At 51.7% G+C, this 15,875-nt stretch overlaps 5 protein-coding genes across 5 annotated transcripts; 1 reads left to right on the forward strand and 4 right to left on the reverse strand.

The window, feature by feature from the left end:
- Window positions 1-713: 713 nt before the first annotated feature.
- On the forward strand, window positions 714-2,334 carry J4E83_008071 (uncharacterized protein; the record flags this gene model as incomplete). The annotated part of the gene is made up of 2 exons (XM_049334968.1): window positions 714-1,181; window positions 1,228-2,334. The coding sequence occupies 2 exons, from the start codon at window positions 714-716 to the stop codon at window positions 2,332-2,334; spliced, it is 1,575 nt and encodes a 524-aa protein (XP_049185812.1).
- A 2,201-nt stretch (window positions 2,335-4,535) lies between these two features.
- Window positions 4,536-6,615, reverse strand: J4E83_008072 (uncharacterized protein; the record flags this gene model as incomplete). The annotated part of the gene is made up of 8 exons (XM_049334969.1): window positions 4,536-5,087; window positions 5,144-5,473; window positions 5,546-5,946; window positions 6,010-6,092; window positions 6,154-6,243; window positions 6,303-6,326; window positions 6,380-6,450; window positions 6,499-6,615. 8 exons carry the CDS (start codon window positions 6,613-6,615, stop codon window positions 4,536-4,538), a joined length of 1,668 nt encoding a protein of 555 aa, XP_049185813.1.
- A 432-nt stretch (window positions 6,616-7,047) lies between these two features.
- J4E83_008073 (uncharacterized protein) lies at window positions 7,048-8,301 on the reverse strand (the record flags this gene model as incomplete). Its single annotated transcript, XM_049334970.1, has 5 exons — window positions 7,048-7,447; window positions 7,497-7,639; window positions 7,690-7,914; window positions 7,969-8,073; window positions 8,125-8,301. The coding sequence occupies 5 exons, from the start codon at window positions 8,299-8,301 to the stop codon at window positions 7,048-7,050; spliced, it is 1,050 nt and encodes a 349-aa protein (XP_049185814.1).
- Window positions 8,302-9,775: 1,474 nt separating this feature from the next.
- On the reverse strand, window positions 9,776-10,459 carry J4E83_008074 (uncharacterized protein; the record flags this gene model as incomplete). Its single annotated transcript, XM_049334971.1, has 1 exon — window positions 9,776-10,459. One exon carries the CDS (start codon window positions 10,457-10,459, stop codon window positions 9,776-9,778), a length of 684 nt encoding a protein of 227 aa, XP_049185815.1.
- Window positions 10,460-12,137: 1,678 nt separating this feature from the next.
- On the reverse strand, window positions 12,138-13,644 carry J4E83_008075 (uncharacterized protein; the record flags this gene model as incomplete). Its single annotated transcript, XM_049334972.1, has 5 exons — window positions 12,138-12,301; window positions 12,355-13,002; window positions 13,050-13,177; window positions 13,240-13,385; window positions 13,435-13,644. 5 exons carry the CDS (start codon window positions 13,642-13,644, stop codon window positions 12,138-12,140), a joined length of 1,296 nt encoding a protein of 431 aa, XP_049185816.1.
- Between the last annotated feature and the right edge of the window lie 2,231 nt (window positions 13,645-15,875).

The following is a 15,875-nucleotide window of genomic DNA, read 5'->3' on the forward strand; positions in this document are numbered from 1 at the left end:
AATTGTGTGGAATGAAATGGAGGATCGGAACTAGGGTACGGAGAGAAGTGACAGGAGGAATTATGGAGTGCCCAGACGCGGAACCTGGGTTAAGATGGGAGAGGGACGATTACCGTCGGATAGGCGTGGAGTGAGGGGACGGCCCAGCATTCACGGCATGCCATTCGCAAGCCGCGCTGTCGTTCTTGCGGACATCGGAGACCCCAGCGCCTCGGCCAATTGGCGACAATATGCCGACAGAGAGAGTACCCATTGGCCCTTACGTCTCTTCGTACAAATCCGAGGTACATGTTGCTGCCTGCCTGTAGCGTCCCATGGCGCACATGTCATGCGTCCATCCGGTATCTTCCTAGCTGTCACCATGATGCGCGTCAGGCGAATGGCTTATGCGCCCGTTGGTGGCGACCAAGCTTGACCCAGCAGATCGCCCGGCGGTCCCTGAGACTAAGTCCGAAGACGCAACGTCAGAGGAACCCATTTTCTCAGAGCTGCATCACTCCACACTCCTTGCATCAAATTCCCAACACACACACAGCCTTCTCTTTTCTACCCTTCATCTGTTGATTCACTACCCACACTACTTTAATCGTTGTACCATATACGTCACTCCCTACACTTCCCCCGGCGCAATGTACGCCGGTCGCACTGCCTCCAGGGCAGCGCCCGCAGTATTCCGAGCGGGCATCAGAACCACTACCAGAGCTCATCGCCCTATGCTGAGGAACTCACCCGCCATTCGCATCCTCATTCCGCTACGCGCCCTCCAAACTGAGTCGACATCGAACAATGCGCAAAACTACCCGCCTCCTGGCTTCGACCCCAAGCAGGCCAACCAGCACCTCCTCAAGCCCCAGCAACAATCAAAACAGTCCGTCGAGAAGTCAGACCCCATCATCCCCAAGTCTGGCGCAACCTCCAACCCGAAGACACCCGCGCAAGATGTCCAAACATTGAGCGAGCTGAAGATGGACAAGTCGGCTGCTGAATCCAAGGACGAGAAGAAGATTCTGGCCAAAAGGGACGCAGAGAAGAAGAAGTTGACCGTCTGGCAAAAGGTCAAGAAGGAATTGGTCCACTACTGGGATGGCACCAAGCTGCTGGGCTTCGAGGTCCGGATTAGCTCAAAACTCGCTCTCAAGATGGCAGCTGGGTACGAGCTTACCCGCCGTGAGCGTCGACAAGTACGTGTTTGAAGCCAGTATTTGCGAATTTTACTAACAGACCTAGTTGCAACGTACCGTACAGGATCTGGCCCGCTTGGTACCTTTCCTGCCCTTCGTTATCGTCCCCTTCGCCGAACTGCTGCTCCCTGTAGCGCTCAAGCTCTTCCCCAACATGCTGCCCAGCACGTACGAGGGTCAGTCGGCCAAGGACACCAAAGCCCAGACGCTCCGAGCGACCCGAAAGGACGTTAGCGACTTCCTTCGTCAAACACTCAAGGAGACTGGCCTGCCTGTCTCTGCTGAGAACGCGCAGACAGAGGAGTTTGCCGAGTTCTTCCGCAAGGTGCGCACCACGGGAGAGAAGCCAACACCAGAGGAGATCATCAAGGTGTGCAAGATTTTCAAGGACGACCTCACCCTGGACAACTTGTCTCGCCCTCAGCTGGTTTCCATCTGCCGCTACATGAACATCACCTCTTTCGGTACAGACAACTTCCTGCGCTACCAGGTCCGCGTGCGCATGCGCCAGATCAAGCGTGACGACCGAGCCATTGCCTACGAAGGCGTTGAAAGCCTTTCAGTTCCCGAGCTCCAGACTGCCTGTGCAAGCCGCGGTCTACGAACCTACGGTGTCTCTCCTGGCCGGTTACGGGACGACCTCACTAGCTGGCTCGATCTCCGCCTGAAGCACGGCGTCCCATCAACTCTCCTCGTGCTCTCCAACGCGTTCGTCTACGCCCAGGGCAAGGAGACCGAGATGACCTCTCAAATTGATGCTTTGGAAGCCGTCCTCTCCAGTATCCCTGAGGAGCTGTACCACGAAATGGATCTCGAGGTCCGCAACGCCGAAGGTGCCGCAACCAACAAGCAGCGTCTTGAGGTCCTCAAAGAGCAGCAAGAACTCATCAACGAGGAGAACGAGCAAACCGAGACCGTTGAGAACAAGGCCACAGCCTCGCCCAAGGACCACGAGGACATCGATGAGAAGCCTGCCCGGGACGCACAGGAGGCAAAGGAAGCCAAGGCCGAAGAGGAGAGCAAAGAAGCCGAGGCCAGCGCTGGTGATGCCGCCGGTGGAAGCGCCGAGCGTGCCGAACAGGATGAGCGCGCCTTGAAGATGGATGACCCCACCGGCAAGGGCGAGAAGCCTGCTGAAGCGAAGAAGGAGTAAGAAAAGCAAAGACTCATCAAGCAAGACCACTTCTCTACTTTTGTCGTGTATAGCTACGAAATCTCTTGTCATTGGCGTCCCGAAAGAAGGTCCATAGAAAATACCCTGTTCCGATATTGTTGGATGGGAAGGACTATAGAATTGTATATCGTATAGAGATGCGAGATCATGCTCGCTAGTATAAAGCTGCTGAATGAAAGTTATACATCGAACTCTATCTCGTATGGTTTAAAAGCTGTGTGTATGCTTCGGACGGAACCAGCAGTCTAGAATATTGACGTCACTTGCACATCCCCCACCCCCCACCATCGACGCCTCGATCGTATCTCAATCAAGCTTTCTGCCAAGCAACACGCATTAACTTGGCAGTGAACTACTACTCTTTTCACTACTTCCCTTTTAATAACCCCATCTATTATTTCCTCTTATTCTTAGTCGTTTCAAAAGAGAGCATACCATCAAAATGCCAGACGCAGCACAGATCAACCGCTCCATCAGCACTATCAAGACGGAACTGGAGTATCTCGTCTCAAGCGGTGTTTTGGCCCCGCCGCAGTTACAGTCTATCCAGGCGCAGTTACCCGTACGTATGCTTTCTACTACATCTTTCCTACCTTTGCCTTGTCTACCTGTCTCATCATCGGGCTCAAGAGGTGGAAGAGTATAGTTTGTAGACGGAGACTAAGAGCAGATGTTGACTGATGTGTACTCAGCAACCAAATGGCCAACCCTCCCAATACATCGATCCCAAGTATGTAGATGGCGGAAACCAGTTCAACCCCGCGCTCGTCGCGCAACAAGCGCAGGATCCGGCGCATCCGGCGAATCCGAATCATCCAAAGGTACGCTTTTGTTTTCCTACAATCAATGCCTCCTGCTACATCAAGACTATGGTTTTGGAAGGCAGGAAAGAGAAGAGGGGAAAAGTCTGCAAGTGACGTTTGCAAGTTGGGAAAGCTGACTGAAAGATAGCACCACGAATGGGCGAGTAAGCTAGCGCATAAATTTGGGAATGCGGCGGTTTACGGGGCTGGAGCGACGTTTGGTGCGGATTTGGTTAATGATGCTATGAGGAAGTTTTGAGATGCCCATATCGAGCAGGCCGAGAAAAGATGGAAGATAGATGTAGACAGGATAGGGTAGGTGCTCGGTGATACCGGGGGAGGATAAGTGGGCTTTTTGTGCCTGCTATTGGGTACGGATATGTATGTCTTGCCTTTTCAATACACAGCTGTTGATTCGGTATTCTGTATTGATACTTTGGTACTGACTCATTCCGAGAAATATGAGTCTGGCCACCCACGGGTCATGCTCTTAGGACTGTCTTCTTCGAAAAAACGTGTTTCTCACATAGGGTTATATTGCTTTACATCTCAACCATATTCCTCCACACCACTTTCTCCTCAATCCCAACACCACCATCATGTCACCAAGACCCTCAAAAACCATCTCCGCCGCCCACCAAGCCATCGCGGCACAGAACCAACTGAACTCACCCTTCCTCCGCCTCCCCAGCGAAATCCGAAACCAAGTCTACTACTACGCCCTAGGCGGCCATGAAATCTACCTCGTAACCCTTCCCAGCAACGACAAGAAGAAACGACTAGGATGCCGCCCACCCCACCAAAAAACCTGGGAAATGCATCCCGTCCCAAAGAAGCTAGCCATCAACCTTCCACTCACCTGCCGCCAAATCCGATATGACCTAGGAGCCTACTACCCCTTCATCCACAACACTTTCGGCGCAACGGTACTCGCGGGTTTCCACTCTATGCTACACAGGTTTACGATTGGGCAGAGGAACAGGATTGAGTTGGTTGTTACGGACCATGAATATTATCCGACGGGGAGATGGTTGTGGATTCGGGAATATATCATGCTTTGTGGACTGCCGAGATTGAAGCTGGTTGTGTTGAGGGATGTTTCTGGTGTGGGGGAGAGGGAGAGGGAGGGGATACGCAGGACGTTTTTAGAGGAACTTGGGGATGGTGTGAGGGTTGAGATTGTTGATGATAAATTGGAGTGAGTGGGGTATGTGAAGGCCACTGAACTAGCCCTATGGTGGGACACCTACGGGAAGAAGGATGATAAGAACGATCTTTTTGTGAGATCTTGGACTTTTGACTAAACACACTCAATTCTGTTATCAAAATGCCCTAATTACCAGTCACGTACGACACAGTGTACTTATTTCAACCCATCTACTTACTACCCATCTCAAGACGCTGCTCCACGACACTAACCCTCCCACTGAAATCGCGCTCATCAATCTCAACAACAGGCCCATGATACGTCTTCCTCGCCCAAACCGCATAGTAAACCGCACTGATGACCGCTATGGTACCTGTTACCAAAATCGCCCAATTCATATTCGCAGGCGTAACCTCCGCAAAGCTAGGCCAGAAACTGAAGAAGAAAACAAAGCTAAGATAGGCGCAGGCAAAGACATTATTAGCGATGCCTATAGAACCAGGAAGACGCCAGGGGCCCCATACAGCGCGAACCATGCCGTCGCTGGTTGTGGATTGGCTGTCTGTGTCGAAGGATTCGCTGGGTGGGAGGATGGCGCCGGTGCAGCGGCGGTAGAGGAGGAGGGAGGATGTGAGAAGGTAGGAGGAGAAGAGGCCGGCGATGGCGACGGAGATTACGCCGTTGAAGGCGGTAGTGGATCCGATGTTTACTAGTGCGAGAAGGCAGGCGATGAAGCTTGTGAAGGCTACGGCGTAGACGGGGATGGATGTACGATCACTGACCTGGTTGATGTTAATATTACTTTTCTTTCAAATACAGGGCTTTGAAGTATGCATACCTTGCTCAAGGTTCTCCATCCAGGTAGACCCCGATCTCGAGCAAAAGCCCAGCAGATCCTCGACGTCGATGCGGAGAAGCCCACGTTCGCACTGATCGTCAGCACCATGACGATGGATGCCATGACGGCGGCGCCGGAGCGTGATTGAACGGCACGGTGGAAGATAGCCATGAACGGGAACGCAGGGTTCTCTAGAAGTACAGTATCGAGATCACCCATTCGTAAGAGCACGGTGACCATCATGACGAAGCCAAGAGAGCCGTTGATGGCGATACCAGTCATGATGGAGCGAGGTACGACGATCTGTGCGTTTTGAATCTCCTCGGATAGCTATAATGATGTGTTAGTGTCTTGCTGCGAAGCCGGATGCTGGAAGTTGATCTAAAGTAGGCAGACACTCACATGAATCGGCCCATCACCGCCAACAAACGCAAAGACACTCCCCATAATGCCAATACAAAAGCTTAATCCCTGAGTCTGCCAATGTCCCATGTTTACGAACGTGGTAAAGGTCTCTTTCGCATTACCCTGTGGCCCAAGAACCAGCAAGGGAATCAAGATGGCGAAGAAACCAAGGATATGCAGGACCAATAGCGCTCCTTCGAATTTGGGTAGTAGCCATCCAGCAGCAATGTTGATAAAGACGCAGAACGCGATTATCGCCCAATAGAGGAGAGTGACGTGCCAGTTCTGAGGGACATAGGTATCGGGTTGGCAGAGCATGAGAAGGCCTTGAATGAGGCCACCGGTGAGGAAAGCGCCGGACCCGAGTGATGCTAGCCAGCCACAGAGAGTGAGCCATCCTGCGGGATAGTCGCATTAGCACACGCTATCGATAGAGATCGTCGAGTTTAACGTTTACACACCTGAGATGTAACTCAACAGCTTTTGAGAGCTTTTTGGTGCGAGCATGGACACCCAGTGGTATTGACCACCAGATGTAGGCGCCCTTTGAAGTGGGTTAGCAATTGTCTCCTCGTCGTAGAACGCGGATTTCAAGCCGGACGTACATTGAAACAAGCTCGCTGAGCACCATGAACACAGATACGGTGCCGAGCCATACGATGAGGTAGCCATAGATGACACCAGCGGGGCCGCCACTGCTTCTTTCAGCACAACTGTCTCATGGCCGATGTGTTGTGTCATGCTGTGTACTCACTTCTGGAAGCCGACCAGGAACAACCTGAGGAATTGTCAGCGACGTGTCAACGTGTAGTACGAGGTAGTACGACGTACACAAGAGATCCTTCCCAGGTGATCAAGACGGTGCAGCTGAAACCGAGGATAGATAGGAAGCCGAAGCGACGCTGTACTTGCATCAGCCATGTTCGTGATCAATGCAGAGGGATACATACCTTCAGTACAGCTTTTTTCCCCAATCTTGCGAGGGCAAGATCATCGTGCTTGTCGCTAGAACGTGGCCTTGTAGTGTTTAGTTCCGGCTCACTGGATTTAGTCAAGGAGAACGCCATCGTGCCACCAATACGATTACAAGTGAAAAGTCGATACAGCAATAAAAGCGGAACTCGTGAGACAACCGATGATGGAGGAGATGAAAGAGAGAACAAGCAGAAGGATAAAGAGAAAGAACCGAGTTGCCGTTAGAACCAAGTAGCCGCATAGATGAAGAACTAGGGCCGCTTATGCACAACATTGTAGCCGAGATGATCCTCGTAATGATCCTGACCGTTGACCTATAGCCTGTTCACCAATAGGATCGTAGCACCAGTTGTCCCAATCCGGAAGACCTGCTGGAAGAAACCTAGGCGCATATGCTGCGTGCCGTGCCACCTGCACTGCGAAACGAGGGTACAGCAAGGGTGTGCGTTTCTGAAATGCCGCGCCAATTTTTGCATGTGTTGGTTTGTGCTTTCTGGACTGTGTTACATACTATAGATATAGATTTACTGCAGTATTGTTGTAGCCGGCATGCGGGCTACTGGTTCTACTTGCACTGCCCAACTCTTCGATACTTGGATGCTCCTATCCGGCCCGCTGTATGAGGGTCTGGAATTTTCGGAGCGTCCCGATCGCGATATGTCCATGAGTTGGTATCCTTTGCTGTCGTCTTTGGAGGTTTGCTCTCCTCGACGGCGCAGATCGTCCAATCGCATAAGTCCAGACTCAAAACCCTCCATGAATAGCTTGGTATACGGAAGACATGTAGTGACGATAGCAAAGCATTGCACAATCTGGTTGCTGATAGACGAGCGCCAGTAACCGAGTGTCATATCGTCTTTCAAAGCGGAATTGGTGCTGTCGCGATTGAAGAAGCTAAGCTGAACCGCAGCAGCAACAAGAACTCTTGTGTTGCTTGTCAGTATTTGAGATATGTGTAGGGTTTCGTACTCACAGTAACCGACATGAGAACAAGGCCATGACCGCTGCTTTCCGTTGCCGTCGCATGTGAAGTTGCGCTGTGATGCCTAATTCCAAGGCCACGATCGCGATCTCTGTCATGATATTGAAGCATGAGACGGTATTCCACCAGGTCAACTGTCTAACGTCAGCCAGAAGCCGACTACGCATCTGCGTAGACTACTGACACGGTCGATGCACCGATCCAATGTTCTGTCCCATGGCCGTGGCAGCCGGCACTCGAATGCTGCGACCAACACAGAACAAACCAGCCACAAGATTATAAGAGCCAAGACGCCGAAGTTGATTCTGCGGTGGAGTTCGGATGGAGTCAGATGATGGACGAACGCTACGACAGCAAGCTTCGAGAAGCCGAGGGAGACAATGAAGAGTATCATTGCGGCATATTCGCTCTTCGCTCATATCAGCGCTCCGGACCAGGTACTCAAGCGAAGGTAGGAGGTTACTTTGAGATTCGACTCAATCTGATATCCACTCAAGGTCGCGATCGGTTTCCCGAAACCGTAGTGTGCTTGTAGCAATACAGCGACAGATTGTGCGACGCAAAATATCTGGCAATATTTATTAGCAAATGCTGCTGAGTATGTTGATGCTCCGCTTACCAAGGCTGCAAGTACCAGCCATGACTCGATCGTCAACGTCCGAAACACGTAGAACTTGATGCCGGCATGCGTCAAGAACGCCAGAAGACTAGTTACGAGAGTGAACCAAGTGATGATCTGAACGATGGGCGTCCAATTCAAGTCCGACAAAATGACTTGATACATCGTCTTAGACATACGCTAGAAAGGCTGTTGAGCAGAGGCCGATCGACGACTACTGCGAGAACGGACATGTTGTATGGAATGTGGGGTGAGCGGCGCGGGTAGCAAGAAGCAGGGTGAGCGTATCAGGTACGGGCCCGCCAGTGCGGTTCTTCTCGTGATGAGTAGCACAACAGAGCTGTGCCACATGCAGCTGCGCAAAAGTATAGGAGTTGGGAGACCATAGTGGCAATGTCGCGTTGAGCATAAAGCGGCTGGCATGCCGGCTAAAAGAGCTTTTCATTACCTCACAGAACGCTCGACACCTCGTGTGTTTCTGCTGAGGCAATCGAGGAACTACCTGCGCAGCCTTACAACCTTGCGGAGGGCTCGAAGAGGCACAGCATGTGGCCTATCGTTGTGATGGCGTACGTGTGCTGCAACTGGTGTGGAGTGGGCACACCAACACAGCCACGTGTACGGCGTTGTCTCAGGAGTTGACTGATCCGGAGGTGGTTCAAGTTGCGCGCCGCTTGTTGAACGGCTGCTCGAGTCCAGTAGTTAGGTTAGACGGCGATTACCCAAAGCCTCGGGGCGCAATACAGGTTTGATCAAGTACGCAGGAAGTATCAAGCCTTAGGGCGAGGCTGGGATGTGATCTTCAGACTAAAGCAGTGCCGGGAGCGGTCCGCATCATTGGAGTTAGGTCTTCCTTGTCGGTTAGTCGGACAAAAGCCTCAGTTCGCCTGTAGCGCGATGGCGTGACGCTCGCCTGTCAGAAAGCGAGGGTCTTCGACTTCGCGAAGCAGGCCTCTTGAGATTGCGACTGCACCCATACCCTGGCGACATGGCTGATTGGCTTGCGGCTGAACGGAGGGACACGCTCCTTTTCAAAAGAACGGATCGAGCCACCGGAAGGGGTTCCATGTATATCTAGGTAATGCGGGCGATGATGATGTACAAATGTTGAGATGGGTGTCGCAAAGAGCGAGTTGAGACTGGAGATGCGGACTCGGCCGAAGTGAGGATGACATGACGCCAAGACACTAATTGAGCTAGAGCACAGCGAGGGGCAACGTGCTGGATCGCACTTGGTGCAAGAGCGATTGAGTACTACGATACACTATGAGACGTTTTTGAACCACCACATCGGCACATCCTAGCGGGGTGTGAATGTACACAACAGCATGTTCATGTCCGGCGGGTAAATTCTGCAGGCGGCCGGCCAGGCCACGCGCTACCGAGCTCCGAATCGACCTCGGGAGTCTCTCCATTTAGCACGCTACCCGAGATAGTCAACGATTTCAATATTCTTCGATCGGTAGCTGCAAATATCTCGCCTGAGTTGAGAGTCTTGACGGAGACGAGGAGTTCGTCACGCAACCTTGGATAGGTTTTCCAGTGGACTAAACACTAGGTAACACATACTCAGGCCGAAACATATTGCGCGACATTCAATTATCGTATTCTACGACTCATTACATACGCAAACCACCTCAGAAGCAACTTTTCAATTCCTCCGCTCACCATACCCATAATCCGCTCTAACGAAATCCCACGCACACCGCTGAACCTCTATAGTTGCCTTCACACCCGCAGAATCATTCCCAAACAGACGTTTCCATGCCATCCTAAAGTCCCTCATTCTCTTGTTAGTCGCCACTGCCCACTCTTTCCGTGCCTGTGCATCTTGCAGTCCATGAGGAAGCCAGAAGCCGACTTGCTCGCCGCTTGGCTCGAACTCGAAGGAGGCGTGTGGATTGTGGCAGTGGTATCTACACGATGAGTGGTTCGGATTGTGGATGTTATCGCGGAGGCGACGGCGGCGAGAGGGACAGTATTCCGGACAGGGATCTGATGGTGTCGGTATGGGCGACAGCGTGAGTGTAGGATCTACAAGCTCCTCGGTTGTCGAGGGCGGTGTTTCGATGCCTGTGGAACTTTCGCCCTCACTGTCGATTTCGGTTCGTAGTCGAGATATGTCATCGATATCTTCGGTATTCTCAACATCGTCCTCTGCCTCTTCGATCTCCTCTCCGAACAGTGTACCTATGCTTCCTCTGTCAAGGTTGTCTTCCTCTTTCTCGACCTTCTCAACATATACCCGCACCTCATTCAACTTCTCATCAGGCACATAGCATGTATGGCCCGCATTCCACTCTCCAAACCCACCCCATATTTTCAGTGCCTCCATTGCACTCTCAATGTCGCAATACGACCTCAATACGACCGCCGCAAACCAGTACCCTGGCTGCACAAACACATCACCCCTCTCTTCTTTCAACGCTAATGCCATTCTAGAGCAGTTCTTGCATTGACACTTAAACCCTCCCACCTCCAATATATCCACCGCCCCAAACTTCGGGAAAGCAGAGAGTCTATCAAGCAACCTCCAAACGGCAGATTTATTCACCGGACTGCGCTCATCAATCGGAAGACGAATCGCTTCCTCCGTTGCAAGGCCATTGGTGACCAACATCCTCCAAGCTCGGTAGTGCCTCGCTTGTAATTCATATCTCTGTTTGAGACTGACGAAGAGAGGGGCGAGCGCGCGAGCCTGGCGGACTGGCCAATCGTAAAGAAGCTGTGAGGCCATCGCGCTAGATAGGTAGGTCGACTGGTAGAGGGAGTCGTGGTGGAGAGGATGACCGTTTCCACCGCGAGAGAGGACGCGGAGGAGCTCTCGTGTCATGGTGAGATCTACTTGGATTGCTTGTGGGCGCGTTGGCCACAGTGGTTGGAGTGACATATTGGACATCTTCTAAATCGGTGTTGCGAAACCGTCTTGGGGTAATGTTGCTGTGGTATTTGTGGAAGAAATGTAAGAAGCGAGGGGAATGCTTGCGGTGATGCTTTCTTATGTACAAGTTAAAATGGAAAATATATTCGAAAAGCGAGGACGTTAACCATGGTTCCATGCTCGGCTAGCCAACGAGGACCCTTACATATCGAACCATTAATCCCCTCTCTACCAGCTACCAAACTACCACACCACACTAGACCCCCATCACAAACTCATCGCTTTCCCGGTACCCGTCCCAATGCTCTCCTTGAGCATTTTCAGATCCATTTGGTACTGCTTAATCGTCTTCGGCGGCATCCCCACCTCCCAGTCATCTTTACTCCCAATTCCACCTCCATCCACTTTGACATATTTCTTCTCCACCCTAACATTCTGCTTCCTTCCAAACCCCCCTCCGAATCCGCTTCTACCTTCACCACCCATTCCACTGACTTTGCTACCGCCGTCTACCTTCTTACCCTTCTCCGCCTTGCTCACCTTCCTCTTCGTCTTTTTCGCCTCCTTTTTCCTCTCTCTCTCGTTCTCCAATCTACACGGCCTGCAAAACCCAGTCTCAGTTCCATCGCTCAGCACTCTAGTATGACCATCTATGCCTCGAGAGGTAGTCGTGTCGCGCACGATTCTGAGATTTGTCCTACATGCACATGGGAGATTGTTCGCAGCTGCTTGGCAGGGGACCACATCGCCGACGTTGCTGTACTCGTGGCCGCACTCTCGCCAGTAAACCTTGTATTGAGTGCATAGAGCTGGGATGGTGGTAGAGGGATGCGCGTTCATTGTACAGTTGAATGCAGTTGAATGGCGGAGGCTGGTACTCCTGGTTTTTCCAGAGGAGAGAAGTACGTAGTCCTTGCTGTCAGGTGCCGGAGTGTATTGCGTGCTATGGGTAATGATGTGGGCCGTCGCCAGGAGATAGAGTCAGCAGATAACAGGCAGCAAGTGATGAATGATCAGTTCCGTGCCGATTTCACATCAAACCACGTGAACGCGTCACCATCAAGCAGGTTAGGAACTTTCCATGAAACGAGACCTGCGCATACATTATCTTTCCCATTCTGCATAGTAAACCTTACTGCTTCTCAGGATATCCCATCTTTGCTTCGTCTTCCGCTGTTCCAAACCCTCCCCAGCCCTCAAACTCGTCCGCGAACTTGACTGCTGCACTGAGCCAGTGGTTTGATTTGTCACTACCTTTTTCCCATGTCTCCTCCGCTACCTTCAACGCACGCAATGCTGCGCCATGTCAGTCAAGAACACCGCGGTTCGGCAAGAGGCTCGTAACATACCTTTGACGTAATGCGCATCAGTCGAATGTGGTCCGTTCAAGGCCTTGTCCACAACATGCTTCCAAGTCTTCTTCTGGCTGTCGTCACCAGTCATCGCTTTACCCATATCGATCTCTGGCCTCGTCTGGGCAATGTATACAGCTAACGCGAACAGCCACCATTGTCGTAGAAGACTGACATGAAACTTGGCCGGTATCGACGGGAGAAGGATGCGAATAGCGTGAGAGCTTGTAAGCACATGTACGAGGAAGAAGTCGTACTTTCCCTTTTCCGGTCGTGGTGTTCCAGTCAAAAGCCCCAAGCCGACCTCCTGAGCAGCTTGGAACTGTTCGTTCGGGGCGGTAATTTCCCAAGCATTCCAGTACTCCAGAAAGGCTTCTTCACGCTCCTCCAGCACTTTCGTGATATCGCCGCTGCGGTGATCGTACAGTCCATCAAAACGCTTATCCTTGCGCACCTTGTCCAACAAATCGATGAGCCCGGTGTGGTTCCCAGTCGCCTCATGAGGGCTGGGCTTCGTGTATTCTGGGTCGTCGATGTATTTATGGAGTGGACTGTAGAAGCAAGAGCCCATCGCTAGGGCTTCGATCGCAACGGTCGTAGAGTTGAGCTCGTAAGCGTAGCCGAGATGAATGAGAGGATGCGCAACTGCATGGAATTAGCGATATTCGGACTTCGGGAGAGCGCAAGCTTACGTCCTGAAATGAGGCCGTTGATCAGCGGTTCTTTGCCCTTGAGCAAGAACTCCTCAAGAACTTCCTCAACATCGTACTTCTTGCTCACGAGCTGATCCTCGAAGAAATCAATGAATGCGCGTTGGTATCTGGCTGCCCATTAGCGACTGACCCTGATCTTATTGAATCGCACCATCATGCAGCTACTTACTCGCGCTTCCCCAGAAACTCTCGCCAGTCGTCCTTTGTTATCTCACCAGGCGCATCATGCCAAGGTTCCAGCACTTCCGCCTCTCTCTCGTAGATCTCGTTCAGATGCTCTGCGGTGCCTCCCAGAAGGTAAGCCGATCCCAGGATCTAGGGTACATGCTTAGCAGCTACAGCCTTTACAGGAGGAGCAGCATACGTGCGGTGTATGGTTGTGAAAAGTGAGATTGTGGTATATGATTGCGTAGTTGGCGTGGTTCGCTTTGAGTAGGTGCTTGAGAGTTCGCGGTCGCTTCTCTGCCGAGGTCTCGATGTCGTGGATTTCTACGGAGGGGAGGTCGACGGTGAGATGCGTGCCTTCGCCGGCGCGAAGAAAAGAAGGCAGTGATATTCTCGGTAGGCTGAACATTGTGACTGTGTGGTTGCAAAAGTCAAGAGAGTTTGCGGGGAAGATGCGCATCTGAGAGCTCGCGTCGCGCCTTCCTCGTTCTGGTATGACGTGATGTCCTCGCGACTTTAGCCCAATCGGGATGAGCAGTCTCCAAACAACATCACAACATTGATCTTTTCCTTCGTCTCTACTCCTACATGCTTCAAGATATATGAGGTTTGCCAGCATACAATTACTGCATTAGGTAACAACCTGTGAGCGTGGATTATAGCAGGTGTGAATGGAGTCCGCTCACCTCACTCCTCAATGCTCACCTTCGCACTTCCCTGTAGTATAGTGAGTGTATCTAGCGGACTCCTGCCTTCTCTACCCTAAATGTATCTATCATAGACATGAGGTTTGTAAACAAAATTACTTCATGCCCAATCGGGAAGGTTCGCTAGGGTGTAGAGTCCTGCAGAATGTAGCATGAAGGACGTGAGCTTCATTTCGCCCTTCGGCTTTCTCTTGTGCTGCAGGCTCTTCTTATCCACTTCACCGCGGTACTGCGATATTTTACACCTTTTCAAACATTGCCTGTCCACTCATTGCTCAAACAGAAAGCAGACCAAATGAATGCATGCTCAGATAGGCAGTTGTCTCACGTCCATCGATTGCCGCGAATTTTGGGGGAAGACGGTTCCCTCGCCAATTTTACCCTGAACTGGACTACTAAGAGAGTTTTGCTTTTCACAGACAGGGACGCCACAATCGATGGAAGTCGGATATTGCCTGATGTAGTAGTGTATCGTCCCATACTGCACGGGACAACGGTGCTTCGGCAAGCCATGGCATTCGACCGTTGAATGCCACAATTCCTTTCACGACAGCGAACAAGCATATCATATTCTCGAGAAGCCTACCGGATCTTCCATTAGACATGATGTCGTAGATAGTTTATACTGTTCACTTGTCTTATGGACATATTCATTTGCACGCTCTTTCGCAATATACACAGCTGTCGAATACGTATATGGCGAATATAGTATATTGATCATCATTGATAGCAGAGACAACAATAGCTGTGTTCTAAGAGAAGGTTTATTGCATACCTCTTTGATTCTTAGTTGATGATGATGTCTTCAAGGGTCCACGGGTTGGTGTGAGGTCCTTAGCCATCATCCGTTCACTAATCTTGAAGCACCCAAGTCGACACCGCAACAAAAGCTCCGCGGCGATCAACTGGAAAAATGCTGCTCTGACGTAGTGCACTAAGAGTTGTTCTACCTTACATCACGGCAGGTTACCAAAGACGCTTCCGCACAGGATACGGGTTATGACATACTGCAGAGCGACCCACCACATTTAGTACATGCGGAAATCGGGCTTTGTACGAGCCGAGCGGCCTTCCTCCACCACGACTGCTGAGGACGTATCGCTTAGACTTCTTCCTGCGAGGACACGTCCGCTGTTGAAATCACGACTCGTCAATATGGAGACGCTGTGGAGTGTTTTCTGTCCGCCATGTCGTTAAATTGGTGCAACGACGAGGTGTGAAGTAGTTGCCGCCTTATCCGATGTCTGGAACTGATGCAGCACAGGGAACGCTCATCCTGCGCACATCGTCGGATCACATCTGGGGAGAAAGATGGAGACAGTGCGATACAGCGGGTCTGGACGCTGACACGCTGGAGTCGAGATCTCTGGTGCTGTCAGTGTTGTGCATCGATCCTGACCCCCACGACGCGATCCAAGGAGAGCCTTGGTATGCAGGGGCGGCATTAGGATCGGCACGCGACAAGCTTTTCTCGAACGCCGCGGGCGGTTTGAAACAGCCTTCCGCGATAACGGCAATGACCCTGGAAATTAAGGATAAGGCTTCCTAGGCATGTGAAAGGCGATAAAGAACAACGGTTGAGAAAGTTAGAACGCGTCACGACCGACTGGGCGGCCGAGCCGCACCTCTCTCCAACTTTCGCCCTGTCGCGCGACCTTCATCGACTGCGCAGACGCTCAAAATAGACACACTTTGCAGAGTTTTGAGGGACCGACACAGGAAGCGTCCGGGACCTGCATTGCGATGCTGCGTGACGTCGGTGGCTGTCGCTAAGAGCTTGTGCTGGCAGACCTAACGGCGTATGCGACGCCGCTGTCATGGCATTTTCGACCGAGATAGATAGCCGCAGGCGTGGTTGAGGGCCATTCTAGTATATTCGATGGCTGTGGTTGGCGCAGACGCGTATCCTTACAGCTTTGTGTACCAGATTCGG

The sequence above is a fragment of the Alternaria metachromatica genome (assembly GCF_023757995.1).
Source record: "Alternaria metachromatica strain BMP 0045 chromosome Unknown scaffold_22, whole genome shotgun sequence".
NCBI lineage: Eukaryota > Fungi > Ascomycota > Dothideomycetes > Pleosporales > Pleosporaceae > Alternaria > Alternaria metachromatica.